This window comes from Hevea brasiliensis, chromosome 10, assembly GCF_030052815.1.
Source record: "Hevea brasiliensis isolate MT/VB/25A 57/8 chromosome 10, ASM3005281v1, whole genome shotgun sequence".
Taxonomy (NCBI): domain Eukaryota; kingdom Viridiplantae; phylum Streptophyta; class Magnoliopsida; order Malpighiales; family Euphorbiaceae; genus Hevea; species Hevea brasiliensis.
The window spans coordinates 95,684,181-95,699,496 of NC_079502.1; the positions used below are offsets into that span (position 1 = coordinate 95,684,181).

At 33.2% G+C, this 15,316-nt stretch overlaps 1 protein-coding gene across 1 annotated transcript; it reads left to right on the plus strand.

The window, feature by feature from the left end:
* Positions 1 to 13,340: 13,340 nt before the first annotated feature.
* On the plus strand, positions 13,341 to 15,316 carry LOC110647104 (uncharacterized). Its single transcript, XM_021800782.2, has 2 exons — positions 13,341 to 13,807; positions 13,895 to 15,316. Exons 1-2 carry the CDS (start codon positions 13,532 to 13,534, stop codon positions 14,063 to 14,065), a joined length of 447 nt encoding a protein of 148 aa, XP_021656474.2. The 5' UTR covers positions 13,341 to 13,531; the 3' UTR covers positions 14,066 to 15,316.

The window sequence follows — 15,316 nt, forward strand, 5'->3', positions numbered from 1 at the left end:
ATTTGCTTTTCACATATAAATTATCACCCTGTTTAGTACAACTGTATGTGAATATTAAAAAATAATTTAAAATTAAATTTAATAAATTTTAATTATAAAATATTAAAAAAATAAAATAATATTTTAAATTATTATTTTTAATAATATCTAAAATAACACTTTAATATAAACGAACAGTTTTAACTTATTCAATATGCAACATTGAATTTTTTTTTTTCATCTTATTCAATAATGACAAAGCAACGTACATCCAGTCGACCAACTTTATCAATTTGTCCACTGCATGCCTTTTTTTTTTTTTTTACAAAAATTTCATTCCATGAAATATGAAAGCACGAAGTCCAAGTCCATAAAATAAAATTGCTACAAACACTTCAACCTAAATCCAAGCCTAAAGATAAAGACCTAGGGATGAACCAGGTAAGACTAAACCCGTCTTCAACAACAGATCACTCTCTCTTCATAAGCATTTGCTACTGGTCGCCAATGAGAAAACTATCGATCAACTGAAGAGAGCAAGGGAGAATAAAAACATCCTCATAAGGACTGCTTAAACACCCCACTCAAACCCAAATTGTTCCATGCTCAACGCATCTTCAAATCCAAAAGAAATGGTGAAGCGTTGTAGTAAAATGCTAGAAGAGGACAAAGACTCGAGCTAGTGCCAGGTGAAATCATCGGGAACCAAGCTTGGCTAACACGAGCCTTTTGTACTTGTCACGACCCGATCATATGGGCCAAAACGGTACTAGGACTTAGGTAAACATAAAGCTCACAAAGCCCGTAGTAAGCCCAATTATCTTTTACCCCAAACATAAGCCCATATTTGGCCAAATTTCAAGAAATAACCGGACAGAGCTCGGCCATAATATGTGCTATTCATCGGGAAATTTTTAACTCACCCGATCTATAAACACAAAATCTAGTCCATTGGAGAGCTCAGCTCACTCTTACAATCATCCATAAATCACAATAAGATCAATGGGGAGCTTAGCTCCCTCAGCCAAGCCATATACTCAGTCCATTCAACACTACATGCATCATAAGAAGATTAAAATTTTCAAAAAGAGACATAATCTTTTACACTCCCAAATCAAATTAAATAATCCTTACATATGCGGAGTTCTAAAACTTCCTTTGATTACATAAATTATACAAAATGAACATAAGTGGACCTGTGAGGAAGAGAATAGGTCAATTACAACAAAACTCTCATGTATCCTGGAAAAATGATAAACAGGAGTGAGCGTTCGACTCAGAGAGTAAATATTTATTTTATTTATAATTTCTATAACTATCTAATTCTAATGCATCATTAGAAATGAAATGCATCATCTTCATACAAGTCATGCTAACAAGTCATGTTACATCAAAGATAATCTAGAGCACTCACACACTCATGTCATATTCATACTCACACATACATATATGGAGAGTTGATCTCCCTACCCAGCTCTCTTAATTCAATGCCTGCCAGCGAGATCAACTCGAGCCGGACTTTTACTTAATAATCCATATGTGGGGGTCAGTGAAATCAACTCAAAGCCGTACTCAGTCCAACTTTTTCAAAAAAGACCGAACCCCAAGCGAGACTAGCTCAAGCTGATTTGCCCGTTCTACCCATATCTATATACACCACACACACACCCACTCATACACATAGCTCCAGATTATCAAAACACAACAACTAAAATAATATCATCAAGTATAAATACAAAGCAGGGTATGCCTAATATTTAACTACATAAATATAAGTATAAGTGACGCATGAGTATGCCAGAAATATAATAATATTAAAATTGTAAATAAAATAAATATCTACTCACAGCACTTTAAAGATTACTGTGGTGGCTGGGCGGAGGAAGAAAGCTGTCTAAGCTCACTTAAACAATATATCAAAATTTATTATTAAACAACTTGAAACAAAGCTGTAGAGAATCAAAAAACAGCCCAAAGATTTTGCCAAAAATCTGACAGAGTATCCCATATACTTAGGACCTACCCATTCTGCAAAAATGTTCAAATAACAATTTTAATTCTCAATTTTCCACAACTACAACACATCAATAACATATGGCCCCTCCTGGGCCCTTCAAATCAATCAAAACTCACAATTTGGGAAAATTATATTTTAGTCTCCGGAGCTAACTTTTTAACAAAAAACACCTAAACGAGCTTTAAAAATTCTAAAATTTTGCTCCTTATAAATATTATTAAGCTAATACAAAAGGAATTATAATTTTCTAACCTGCCATGAATATTTTATAGATTTTTAATCTAATTCAGGCACTAGATAATTAAGAAAACTTGAGGTTTGGGTTTACCTATGCCAATTTCGATGCTTGTGCTGCATTCGGGGCTTCTAAAAATGATCGGATAGCCTATAATCTTGACCCAATTTTGAAGTATTACCGACAGCCTTTCTATTCGGACCGAAATTACAGACCCAAGTAACTGTTGAATTTCACAAAACAAAGATACCTACGCGAAGCCCACAATACTAGAAGTTAGAAAAAATTATTTATGGAATTAATTAAGCTCGTTTAAAGCTCGAAAAATCACAGTGAAACTCATGGGACCCACTGAAATTTTAGTGTCAAAAAATTTTGAAATTTATATTTTCGCGAAGCTCTGATCTTGTAGAGCACACCGGTATTCTCAGATTTCTCGGAGCAATTTAGCCCAAGAGTCAAAAAGGGATAAACTTCTAGGGCAAAAATTAGATAAAATACTCGATAAAAATTTATATTTTTAGTGTCTATGAAAAACTCTCAATGAGTAGAAGGTGTTTAGGATAAGACCCGGTCCGATCGATAGCCGAATCGATCGAATTTTGGCCGAAAAATCAAAAAATGTGTGCATGAAAGGAGAGTTTTTCAGGCGTGTTTTCTGGCTTTCTGGAGGGTGGCGTCGGCATGGGGGAGGTCATCGAAGGTGGGGGAACGCTGGAGGAGGGTGGTTGTGTGGTGGGGAAGGGAGGGAGAGGGAGAAAAGAGGGAAAGAAATGGGGAGGAAGGAGTGGTGCGAAAATGGGTTTTTGTGGGGGTGGGGGGGGGGGGTGGTGGGTGTGGTTTGTTGATGAAAATCTCTTCTTTTTTTTTTTTTTTTTTTTAATTCTGGAATGAATCTTGACAGACATGTTGTTTAGATTCATTCCTGAAAAAATTTTAACTCTTTTCTTTCCTTTTTTTTAAATATAATAATAGTAATAGTAATGAAAATAATATACAATTGAAATAATAATAATAATAATAATAATAATAATAATAATAATAATAATAATAATAATAATAATATGTTTAATAAATTCTTCGAAATATTTATAATTAAATCCATAACAAAAATTTAAATTTCTAAATAATAGTAATTTTATTAAAATAAAATCCAATTAAAATATCTTATTAAAAATAATATTTTAAATTTAAGAAAATAGAATTTAAGAAAAAAAATCTTACAATACTTGCCTTGAAGGAGAAAGTAACCAACATGGGACCACTCCTTTAAGACTGCTAGCCGATTTGTACTTAAAAGCTTCAAAGCAACCTACAGGGAAAGACAACTCAAAGGGAAGCATCACCATCGATCTTGATGCTCTATAACCCAAACATACAACAAATCCAAAATAAGCCCCATCACAAAGGGGTACTAAAACTCCATTAGCAGGAGATTAACAATACATAATAAAAGAGAAAAAACCAACTAAAGGAAAACACAAAGCATAAACAAAGAGATGAGGGAGGATCGATGGCCAAGAGGCCAGATCTCCCCCCAACCTAGAAACCCTTGTTACTAAAGACTTAGAGAGATAGAAGAGAAAAGGCATTTTAGAGAGAGAAGTATTTTCATTGCATTACAAAATTGTAGGCATACCTCATTCTTTTATCTAATATTGTCACTCAAATCATACTTTTCAATAGTAGTAAATTATTTATTAGCTTATTAATATATCCCTATTTATTATATATTAAAAAAGTAAAATTTATTAATTTCAAAAATAAATCAGTAACATAAGTGATTTAATTTTTAATAAAGCAATATAAATGGAAGGTATATTAATAAAAGATTATGTAAAATTTATTGCTTTAATTATACATTTTCTTAATCTATGTGAGAAAAGAAATAAATTTATCTTTATGGGACAAATGAAGTAATATATCATATGATGGTGTATAAAATGCATGCATGGAAAAATTATACAATGAGATCGATGTATGTACAATGATTTTAATTTAACTGTTGATTGTGGCGAATCACCATAATAGGAACTACCATAATCAATAGTTATAGTAAAACTATTGATTGTGGTGGGTTCTATCATAATGGGATCCAAATCGTACATTGATTTTACTAAATAACATGCATAGCTATCTCCTTGTTAGAGTCCAAGTCCAATTGGAATTAGGAAATATAATTAATTTATGAAATATAATTAGTTTAGGAAGTTTAGTAGAATTTAAATTATGAAGTTTAATAATTAGAGTCCTAAAATGACTAGGTTTTAGTGGCCTATATATATGAATAGTTGATTGGCCATTATATGCAATGTATTGTAGAGAGCCCACAAAGTGGAGAGAAGTGTTGAATTCCGTGAGTTTTATTTGAGTGATTTTGAGGGTGAGAAAAATTATTAGTGGTTGTAATTATTTTTCCTTAATAGTAAATTTGTTAGTGGAGTAGGCTTATACCGAACCACGTTAAATTTTGTGTTCCTTATTTTGTGTGGGTATGGTTTTTTCACAACAAGTGGTATCAAAGCTGTGGTTCGAGATGTCAAAGATGGCAAGCACAAAATTTGAGGTGGAGCCATTCGATGGGAAAAATAATTTCAATTTATGGCAAAGCACTGTGAAGAATGTCCTTATGCAATAAGGATTAATCAAAGCATTGAATGAGAAGCAACCGACGACCATGAAAGATGATAATTGGGAGGACCTTCAACAAAGGGCTATGAGTACTATTAGATTGACGTTAGCCCCAGATGTGAAGTACAATGTCTTGGAGGAGACCTTGCCTGTTGTTTTGTGGAAGAAATTGGAGAGCTTGTACATGTCAAAATCACTCATAAATCGTTTATACTTGAAGAAGGAGTTGTACAAACTTAGAATGGATGAAGGTACTGATGTGAGGGATCATCTTAATATTTTTAATAAATTAATTACCCAATTGGCTAGTGTTGGTGTGAAGGTTGATGAAGAAGATAAAGCCCTCTTGCTTTTAACCTCTCTCCCACACTCTTATAAAAGCTTGGTGACAGCTCTAGTAGTTGGGAAGGAGACTTTGAAGGTGAAGGAGTTTACCGCAGTTATCTTAGATGATGAGAAGTACAAGAAGACAGGTAGTAGCAATGAAGGTGGAGTTTTTGTTGCTGGTTCTAATCGTGGTAGAAGCAATTCACGTGAAAATAATTGGAGAAGGAATAGTGATCGAGTTCGAGACCACTAGTAGACCATGTAGATAGAGAATGCTACTACTGTCATAAGAAGGGCCACATTCAATACCATTATATGAAGATGAAGGAAGATCTTGTAGAGTTAAACAATTCAAAAGGAGTCGCGGAAAAGAAAAAGAAGGAACTGCTGCAATTACAATGGATGATGGTATTGATAGTGAATATTTGAATGTAGATGATGATTAGAAAAAGGAAAAAGATCCATCACAAGATGAGTAGTTAATGGATTCTGCTTACTCATTCAATATTTGCTCAAAGAAGGAGTGGTTTGAAGTGATTAAATAAAAGAAATGAGAAAAAGTAAAGGTAGCCAATGGGAATAAGATAAAAGTTGAAGATATTGGAAGAGTAAAGATCAAACTGCATAGTGATTAAGTAAAAGTGTTCGATGAAGTGTGATATATTTCTAAATTTGAAAGTAACTTAATTTCTTTGGGTAAATTGAATTCTTTGGATTATGGGTCTTCGATTCATGGTGGAGTCATGAGAATTAGCCGAGGTACTCTTGTGATCATGAAGGGTGAGAAGATTGATACCAAGAATCTCTACAAATTGGAATGATGCATATTTTGGAAGAATGCAAGTGGAAGTGATGGGTGTCGAATCCACCAGAAATTAAATTAACTGAAATCACTAAGTATGAAATATTTTATGCAGTAAGTGGTGAATCCAGGTCGAACCCTAGAGACTGAATTATTAAATTTCGTGTGCTTGTATAATGGAAAAGAAACAAAGGTTGGGGGGTTAATTCACAATCCAAAGAAGAAATAAAAAATCAAAAATTAAGAACTAAAATTAAATATGAAACTCTTGAATTAAACAAACTTCAGTCTAAGGTAATTCTCATTCCAATGTATTGATTTAATCATGGACAAAATAAATACAATTATATCTTATTAAATACTTAACGTAGATTTACCAAATAGTGAGGTAAACCCCTGACTTTCCTATACTCATCAATTTGAGCCCAGCCCTCTTATTGACTCTAATTATTAACTGAGTTGGTATTAAGCAATCCTTATCAAATTAATAACTGCTTTAAGAAAAAGAAGTAGTTAAGCTAAATAACAGTTTATGAAGCATAAATCATTTAATCCACCGTATTGTTTCCTTAGGTTGTTATCGAAAACTTGGATCATAATCAATAAAACCTAATTGCTACTCATGTTCAATCTTACACAACAATTACGGATTATGAAGATGAACTAGCAATTGATCAAATCAAACAATTAACTAATAGGCCTTTTTAGCAAATCATTCAATAGATAAAAAACAATTAGATCAGAAAATAATAGATATTCAAAAAGAAAAAAATTAAATTAAGAACTTGGTCTCACAAATCATATATAAGAACTTGAATCCCTTGAACCGAATTAAAAACTTAGCCACTCATGTTCATGGCTTACAGAAAAATAAAGAAGAAATCTAAAAACAGAATGGTGAATGAAAGCCTTCAAATGGACAACGAAGGTCTGAATTGGGATGCTCTTAGCTACTTTCCAAAAACGTTTTTATACCAAAAAAAATCAAATTCCAAAGATAGGAACCAAACCAAACTAGGAAAGGTTTTGAAATTCAAGATGCAGATTTTCAGCCTGCATTCTCGTTTTTGGAATCAAGGCAGATTTTCAGCAACTTTCTTTCTGAATCTGCCTTTGCTCTCTTTAGAAAAGTTGTAGCCCTATTTCTTAGCTTTCCAACGGGTACTCATGGACCCAAATCCGAGGTCTATAGCCCAAGTTATGGCCCAAAAACCAAGACTAGTTCAGTCAGACAGTCCAGCCCATTGTGACGACTTCATTGCCATTTTTGACATTTAAAATGGCCTCATCTCTCATCCATCCCTTCATAAAAGTTGTAGAGGTGGCTCTTAAGGTTCAATTGGGCTTAACCTTGCTTCATTTGGACGTCTGAAACTCCAGATAAAAAATAAATATTGAAACTGGTCATGACCCATCGAATCTGAGCTTTTGCAATAGATCCATAGTTAATTTTGTCAACCTTGGAGACTGATTTGGACTTTGGTCCCTCTTTATCATTTGAAGTGCTCTATCTTAGCTTTTCAATGGATTAAACAACAGTTAATTTGGAGACCCACAACTTTAGAAACACCTAAAAAATATAGCAAATGTCAAATGCTGAAAATTTCTCCATTTAACACAATTATTCCACAACTATCTAAAAATATGCCTAAATGATAAATATATTTTAATCAACTGAATTAAATATAAAAACACACTAAAAACACTAAATGTGATGGGAGTAAAATTAATAAATTATGCACTTATCAGGAAGCAAGATGCAACATCAACAATCAAGGGTGCAAGGAAGTACCCAAGAGAAAATTGACTTTTGTAGAAATTATGAAGACTAATTACATTTGGCTTGGAGGTGGAGATTGTTAAAGTCCAAGTCCAATTGGAATTAGGAAGTATAATTAATTTAGAAAATATAATTAGTTCAGGAAATTTAGTAGAATTTAAATTATGAAGTTTAATAATTAGAGTCTTAAAATGACTAGGTTTTAGTGGTCTATATATATGAATAGTTGGTTGGCCATTATATGCAATGTATTACAGAGAGCCCATAAAGTAGAGAGATGTGTTGAATTCCGTGAATTTTATTTGAGTGATTTTGAGAGTGAGAATAATAATTAGTGGTTGTAATTATTTTTCCTAGTACTAAATTTATTGGTGGAGTAGGCTTATGTCCAACCACATTAAATTTTGTGTTCCTTATTTTGTGTGGGTGTAGTTTTTTCACAACACTCCCCTCTATAAGTCTGGATGCCACACATGAGGCCAAGAAGTAGTGTTTGCATCCAAGTCGCTTGCTTAGTTTACTCTAGTCTATCGCGCACAAAACTGAGCTTTCCTCAAAACGCCCTCATCTCTTGCTAGCTATATGGCCCGAACAAACTTATTCGTTGCCTGTGTTTTCTTTGTGCTGATTTTCTCGCAAGAACTTCAGTCCATAGATGGAAGAAGGCACTTGAAGCTTCAGAGAAAACACATATTCTTAGAGCTCCAAACCTCTAATAAGCTCGTAAACGAGCAGAAAAATTTTGTCGATAAGCAGAACGTGCGTGGTGATAATGACGCAGATGATGATGACTTCAGAGCCACAGCCCCAGTCCACAGCCCTGGCGTTGGACATTCCATTCAAAACTAGAGCAACTTCCTTGTCCACTTCTCATTCTGATTGGCCATATAAGTTGGTGTTGGGTGAAAAAGACCGAGCTAGCTTGAAATGAGTTTGCATAGCGATAGTGTGTTGCATTGTTGTTTTCAAAATATGTAATGATTCTTTAGGATTGAGGATTGAGCATAGTGGGAGTAGCCTTCAGTCTTCCCATAAAAAAAATGGAATAAATGTATACTTATTGTATTGAGTTTGATTTCATCCTTGTGTATCGTAAAATTAAAATTAAATTGGGGTCAAAATCTCCTATACAGGGATTAAAAAAAAAAAAAAAAACCTCAAAAAGCAAATTCTTCTGTAGTGATTAATTTTCAGTCAAATTTCTGCTCTTGTATGAACCATTCTTTTTTAGCCATTTTTTTTTTTTCTGTTAGTGACAGTCAAAAGCTCCTAGGCATCTTGTTCTTCGAGCGTCTGGCTCGCAATGGATTTACTGTTCATTGGAAATATTTGGTTACATTGTCAGGCATAATGCCTTCTTCTTATTATTTCAATAGAATATTTTTCTAATAATTTTAAAAATATCTTTTTTAAAATGAATATGTATATATATTTACATCTATTCTTATTAATAAATTTTGATTTTTTTTATTTTTTAATAAAAATTTATCATCTCTCCATCTTATGGCGTTGCTTAATATGATTCTTCAATATTTGAATATGAAAGCTAACTCATGTCATGTCAATGACAAAATGGGCATACATAGGTGATCAAGTAGCTAGCAACCATTAATTAACAAATAAATAAATAAGAAAATTGTTCTAAATTAAAAAAAAAGGTTCCTGCGAGAATCCTATTAATATGACCTCGATAAATATAAAGAAAATCTAGTTTATAAAGATAAGATAAAGAAATGAACTACACAGGGATAAAATTAATTCAATAATATTTGAATCATGTTTAAAATAATAAAATCTTTAATTTAAATTCAATCAGAAAATTTTTCCCCCTTCTGAATTCTCTGTGATTACAAATTAAAAACCCATTTATTTCATGCTCTAAATTAGCCAATTCCATAAGAGTTAAATATATAATCAGGAGAAGAGAGCCAATCATGATCAACCAAGTGTAGCAAGAATTTCCTAATTTGATTATGGTAACCATCCTAGAAAGAAATCTTGAGCTTTCAGCGGTCATAATCATTGAAGTTTGAAGTCCATTTAAACCAAGAAAAATGAAACTATGATCAGGCTAAGGACAGGAGTGCTTCGCTTGAATTTGTGGACCTAAACAAGTTGTAAGCTTGCATAAAAGCCATCAATATTATACAATCTATAGTGGAGAATCCTTATCATTTTCGTGCATTTTTTGGTGGTGGGTAATGCCAACTTTGCCAAGCTTTATCTAGGGTTATTAATACTGTACTAACAGAACTCTAGCCCAATTCTTCAAAAGATTCCATTAGCAATTGATTGCCGTATCCCAAAAAAAAGCAACATTTCAGCACAATGAATGGTCATGGATGAAAAGCTTCATGTTTCCTTAACCACAAGTATGATTTGACGATACATTTCTTTATTCAAGTGGTCTTTAAGCTTCAGGATTCTACAGGAGAGGTGTGCAATTGAACAACAATATATGTAATCAAATGAAACTCATTGAATGAATTAATAAAAGGGTCATGCTATTAAGGTAGTATTTTATATATATATATATATATATAATTGGCTACTATTAGAATTCAAGCTTAAAACCCACTATTCTAAAGATGATTATAATATCACTAATTTAAATTAATATTTTAATAATTTAATTATAAAATCTCACCCTTGAAAAATGCATTTATCTAACATTAGTTAATATTTTAAAAATATCTGCGTCCTTGCTTCCTCATTGCAGGAGGTCAGGGGCTTTAAACACCCACATTAGGAACCTGAAGACCATCACCGCCATTGACCTTATTGGGTTTATTATAATATTCTACCCTTCATGGATCAGGAGACACATGATTAGGTTATGGGAAAGAGTGATTATATTTTATATATTTTTTTATCATAATAATTACATAAATTTTCATAAATTTTAATTAATTATTAAGTATATTGAGAATATTAAAAAATAATTTTTTTTATGAAAATATAAAATTTTTTATAATGTAAGAAAATGAGTCTCCATAGTTGCGAGAAATGATATAATTTCTCGTAAGTCTGTGTCCGTGTGTGATTGTGCAGTTACGTGCACCTGTTATAACACAGTCATTGCCTGCCTTCAAATTCTGTTCACAGAAGGAAGGCCAATCAAATCAATGAACAAGCAGGAAGTAGTTCACACGGAAATGACCAAGCAGGGCAGCGATAATACTGTCAACTTCCACCAAAGCAAGAACTCAAAGGGTTCTGAGCCTAGAGCCCCAAGTCACATTCCTAATACTGCTTTTGGTGCTTACTGGCTCCTTCCCTTTTTTTCTATTTTTGTTTTTTTTTGGAAATTTTTTTAATCTGGGCATGGATAATACTTTTCTCGCTCTCTGCTTCTTGTAATTTTAGCACCGGAAAAGCTTTTTTTTTTTTTTTTTAATTGTTGTTCCCAGTTTTGTGATAGATTGATGGGTTATGGAAGATAAGGCCAAGTGAGGGTGTAGAATAATGCTTCGCGCAGCGCTTTGCATATTCTGATCTGGGTTCTATTCTGTTTTGCATTAGATTCTTGAGATTATTTTTAGCTTTTTCGTCCTAAATCCCCATTGTGTTTGTTTTCTCTCGATAAAGCTTTATCTTTTATGGCTGTTTTAGATTAAATTGCAGGTTCTATGGTTTTCGACTCTATATTTTTCTTTCTTCCTGGTGCCTGGTGGAGCACTGGTTTTTAGCTGCTGACTTCTATTAGGAGATACTATTTCTTTGAATGTCCAACTTAGATCATACAGTTTTAGTTTTCTTTCGATAATTTCTTCTTAAAAATTTATATGGTGCGGCTTTTTTCCCCCATGAATAACATGCCTATTTATCGTGTTTTACAGGATACAATAATCATAAAGCCTCCTAAGAAATCTCCCATTTTGTTAAGGATGGCAGTTCTAGTATCTGCCATGGTCTGTGGTGTTTTTATCTACTCAATCTGTTTAAAGCAGATAAGCACCCGTAGTATAATTAAAATTGAAGATATTCAAGTCGTTGAAAGGCCATTTTCTGATATCCAACCCAAAAAAAATGCAAATTCCTATTTTGCATTTGCCACATCCCGAAACTTTTAGCAGGCATTCAGAATTTCTGCTTTTGTTTTTGAATTTGGACTTCACTCCCATTTGACTAAGTAGCGGTCTCGTTTATTTTCAGGGTTGAATGTGTGCATAATCCTGTTACTTTGCAATACTATTAATGCAAAGATCAGGAAGTGATGGTTTGAGATCTTGTTAAATAGTCATGTCAATGTAAGCTCAAATGGAGAAATATTTTCTGTTTTGGATGGGACGAGAAATGCTTCATCAATTATAAAGACTCTAGACAAACTTTACAATTTGGATTGTTTCACTAGTGCTTCTACGAATGAATGTTCAGCAGCAGTTGGCTTCAAGTGGATGCTTAATCAGGTAAGTGAAATATTCGAAAGAACGCTAATGATTTACATTTTTATTTGAACTTTTCTGCTTGGCCGTTACTGAAGGATTGATGGGACTGATGTGAAATGATGGATTTTCTAGATTTTTCCAGAATATCCTATCACTCCAGGAATCAGAGCAGCTCTTAATGATTCCATTAAAAAGTTGCTATTTGCACTTAGGAAACAGTTTCAGTTTCAAGGAAATTAAATAGAATATTCTTTTTGCTCATGAATTTTACATGTTAACAAGACTGTTATCTGTTTCTTTTTCAGACTCTTAAATAGAGAAAGCTACTCCCCTAACCAGCTGTATATTGTTTTTATTGTAGTAATATATATATATATATATATATATATATATATATATATAATGTATCATAAGTTGCTAGAAGCTTATTACCAGGTTCATCTTTTTGTTATATACAGTTCACCTTGTTTCTGATAACAACGAGACTAACAGCTCTGAGATTTAGCGACAACTGGTACAGTGGTTTCGTTTTTCTGCAACACTTGGGGGGTTGTTTGGTTTGCTACAAGGTTAACAAGGGGTAATTGTTACCCTTGTAATTTTTAACTCTAGTTAATATTATTTGGATTTTTTTTATAGGTTAAATTTTCAACTCATAAATATTTGGTTTTACAATAAATTATACTGATAAAAACATATGAAATATTTCTGTGTTTTGGGTAGGAGGGTTGTCATCGTTTTGTATTTTTGACTCTGATTTTGGTTCATGGATATCGGCTGATCCCTGGTAGGGATTCAATGCAGCTTGGAATTAATTAGAGGCCTTTAGGGTATCCATTTGTCCTTAATCCATACAACTTGTCACACTAGGCTGAATCCCCCCTTCTCCCACCCCCTCAAAAAAAAGAAAAATGTTGTTTGGATAAAGACAATGAGATTTTTTTAGTTTCTTCTCTAGTCTATGGGTTAGCAGTTGTTATAGGGCATTGCAAGAGCACTTGGTAATTTTAGAGACAGCTCACTGTAAGTTGGTAGCATCACTACTGCCAATTCTCACATCTGTAGCATTGAACAAAAAGATTGTGATTTTTTTTTTTTGCTATTAAGCAGTTCGAAACAGAGATTTTTATTGCCTTGCTTGGGCTACATTGTTTTATGGGCACAGCCTATGGGTGGCTGAATATTGTTTTGTTAAGAGTATTAATCTTTGTTCTGTATGAATGTTTTCAACTTAAATGTCAATATTTTTCTGAAAAAAATGAAAATTCTTCCTAAGGAAGGGGGGGAAATTGAGGAGGTATATTAAGGAACTTGAGCAATGAGCATCCTTTTATAGGATAAATAGAATGTTTGGTAAAAAAAACTTCTATTTATGGTATGGTGGTTAGCAGCGGGACGTTCCTTCCAATTTCTTAATTTTGTTGTACTGGGGAAAGAGGCTAAAGTGTTATCTCCTATGGCTTATGCGGGATTGATGGAGCACCATAAAGACATAGTAGAATACTTCAATGCTAGGGGTGTATCTGCAATATTTTTGTTTCGAAGAAACCTGCTACGTTGGATGGTTTCAGTTCTTTCAAATTCCTATGATCGGCATGCTAAATTATTGAATGGAATGCACAAGTCTCATGTTCATTCAGCAGAAGAGGTTTGTGTTTCTATACTCCCTCTCGACTCTCTCACTCTCTTTCATTTATACACATGATCTTGAACTTTTAATCATAATTTCTTGTAGGCTGAAACCCTTTCAAAATACAAGCCTACTATAAATTGCACATTGTTAATAGCTGATCTGAAGGAGATGGAGATAATGGCTGCCAGGGCTTACAACACCCGCCATATTGTTTTGTACTCTGAGGATCTCGTAAAAAACGGCACACTAAGTTATCATGACAATCTCTGCTGAAATCCTGCAGAAGTCCTAATTGTGAAGAACCTATTAATAAGCACAACAAGACCTAATCACATTCTATATTTTCAAATTTGCAGAGAGAACAAAAAGGATTGATTTTTTTTTTCTATTGTAATTAGATTCTTTTTTTTTTTTTGTTTCTATTCTTCTTTCTGAAAAAAAGAAAAAAAGAAAAAAGGAAAAAAGGGATTAAAAAAAAGGAAAGGATTATTTTGTTCCTGGTAGTTACTTCTTTAATCGGTGGGTAGGAGCATACTCTGGATCAGAATCATGGGGAATACTGCCTGACCATTTTTACCAACTTAAAGTCCCAATTAATATACTTTTTTATATTATACAAAAATATCTTTTTATATAATTTTTTAAATCTCTCTTACTAATCCTTTGTGTGCATAGTGTATAGGTTATCCAATGTATTATTGTATTTGCTATCCTCATATCTAAATGAATCCTAAAAATTCCATTTAGTTTAAGATTTTCATAACCTATTTCAAAGTTCTGCTATTCTAATAACAATATCTATGCATGCCACAAGTCTGAAACCGCATGCTTTTTAAGGTTTCATGAAATTTCTCCCATCTTGAGGTACACTTTTTTTAGTGAAAATTGTGTCATTTTAGCCTGTAATAGTGCACTCTTGATAAGGATACGAGCTGGAAGTCCAATGTTAATTTTGCTTACATGCTGCAGAAACTCAAGGATACTCAAGAATTTCTGGGGCTTCCATTTATGGAGTTAATGAACCGTCAGGTTAAAATATATAAAGGTCCGTTATCAGATCATACTGAGAACTGGGATGACGTCAACAAGACACTAACCTGGTATGAGAATTTCCTCCAAGCTGACTGTTAAAACTGTAGAAGTCTGCTAACATGTGGAATGGTGCTGTGAATACAGCTTCAACTAATTTGTTGGGGAGGGTGCTAATTAAGCAGTGCTAAATGTCATAAGCAAGTAACTTTAAGGGTTCTGGTTCAAGTCCTTAACGAGCAGTAACTTCAAGCAGAAAACCCCAAGGATAGTATTGCCTTCAAATGCTTCCGTAAGAGTCAAGTTGACAAGGTCGTGTTTTTTCAAATGAAAATTTTGACCATGCAGTGCTACTGCGCATGCTTTTCTTTGCTCAACTCTCAGTTGAGCTGAAACTTATTTTTTTTTTTCTCGATCATCATCTTGTTAATCATATGGATACGGTGTATATGTCAGCTAATTAATTTCAAGAAAATATGAGAAATTATTTCAGCA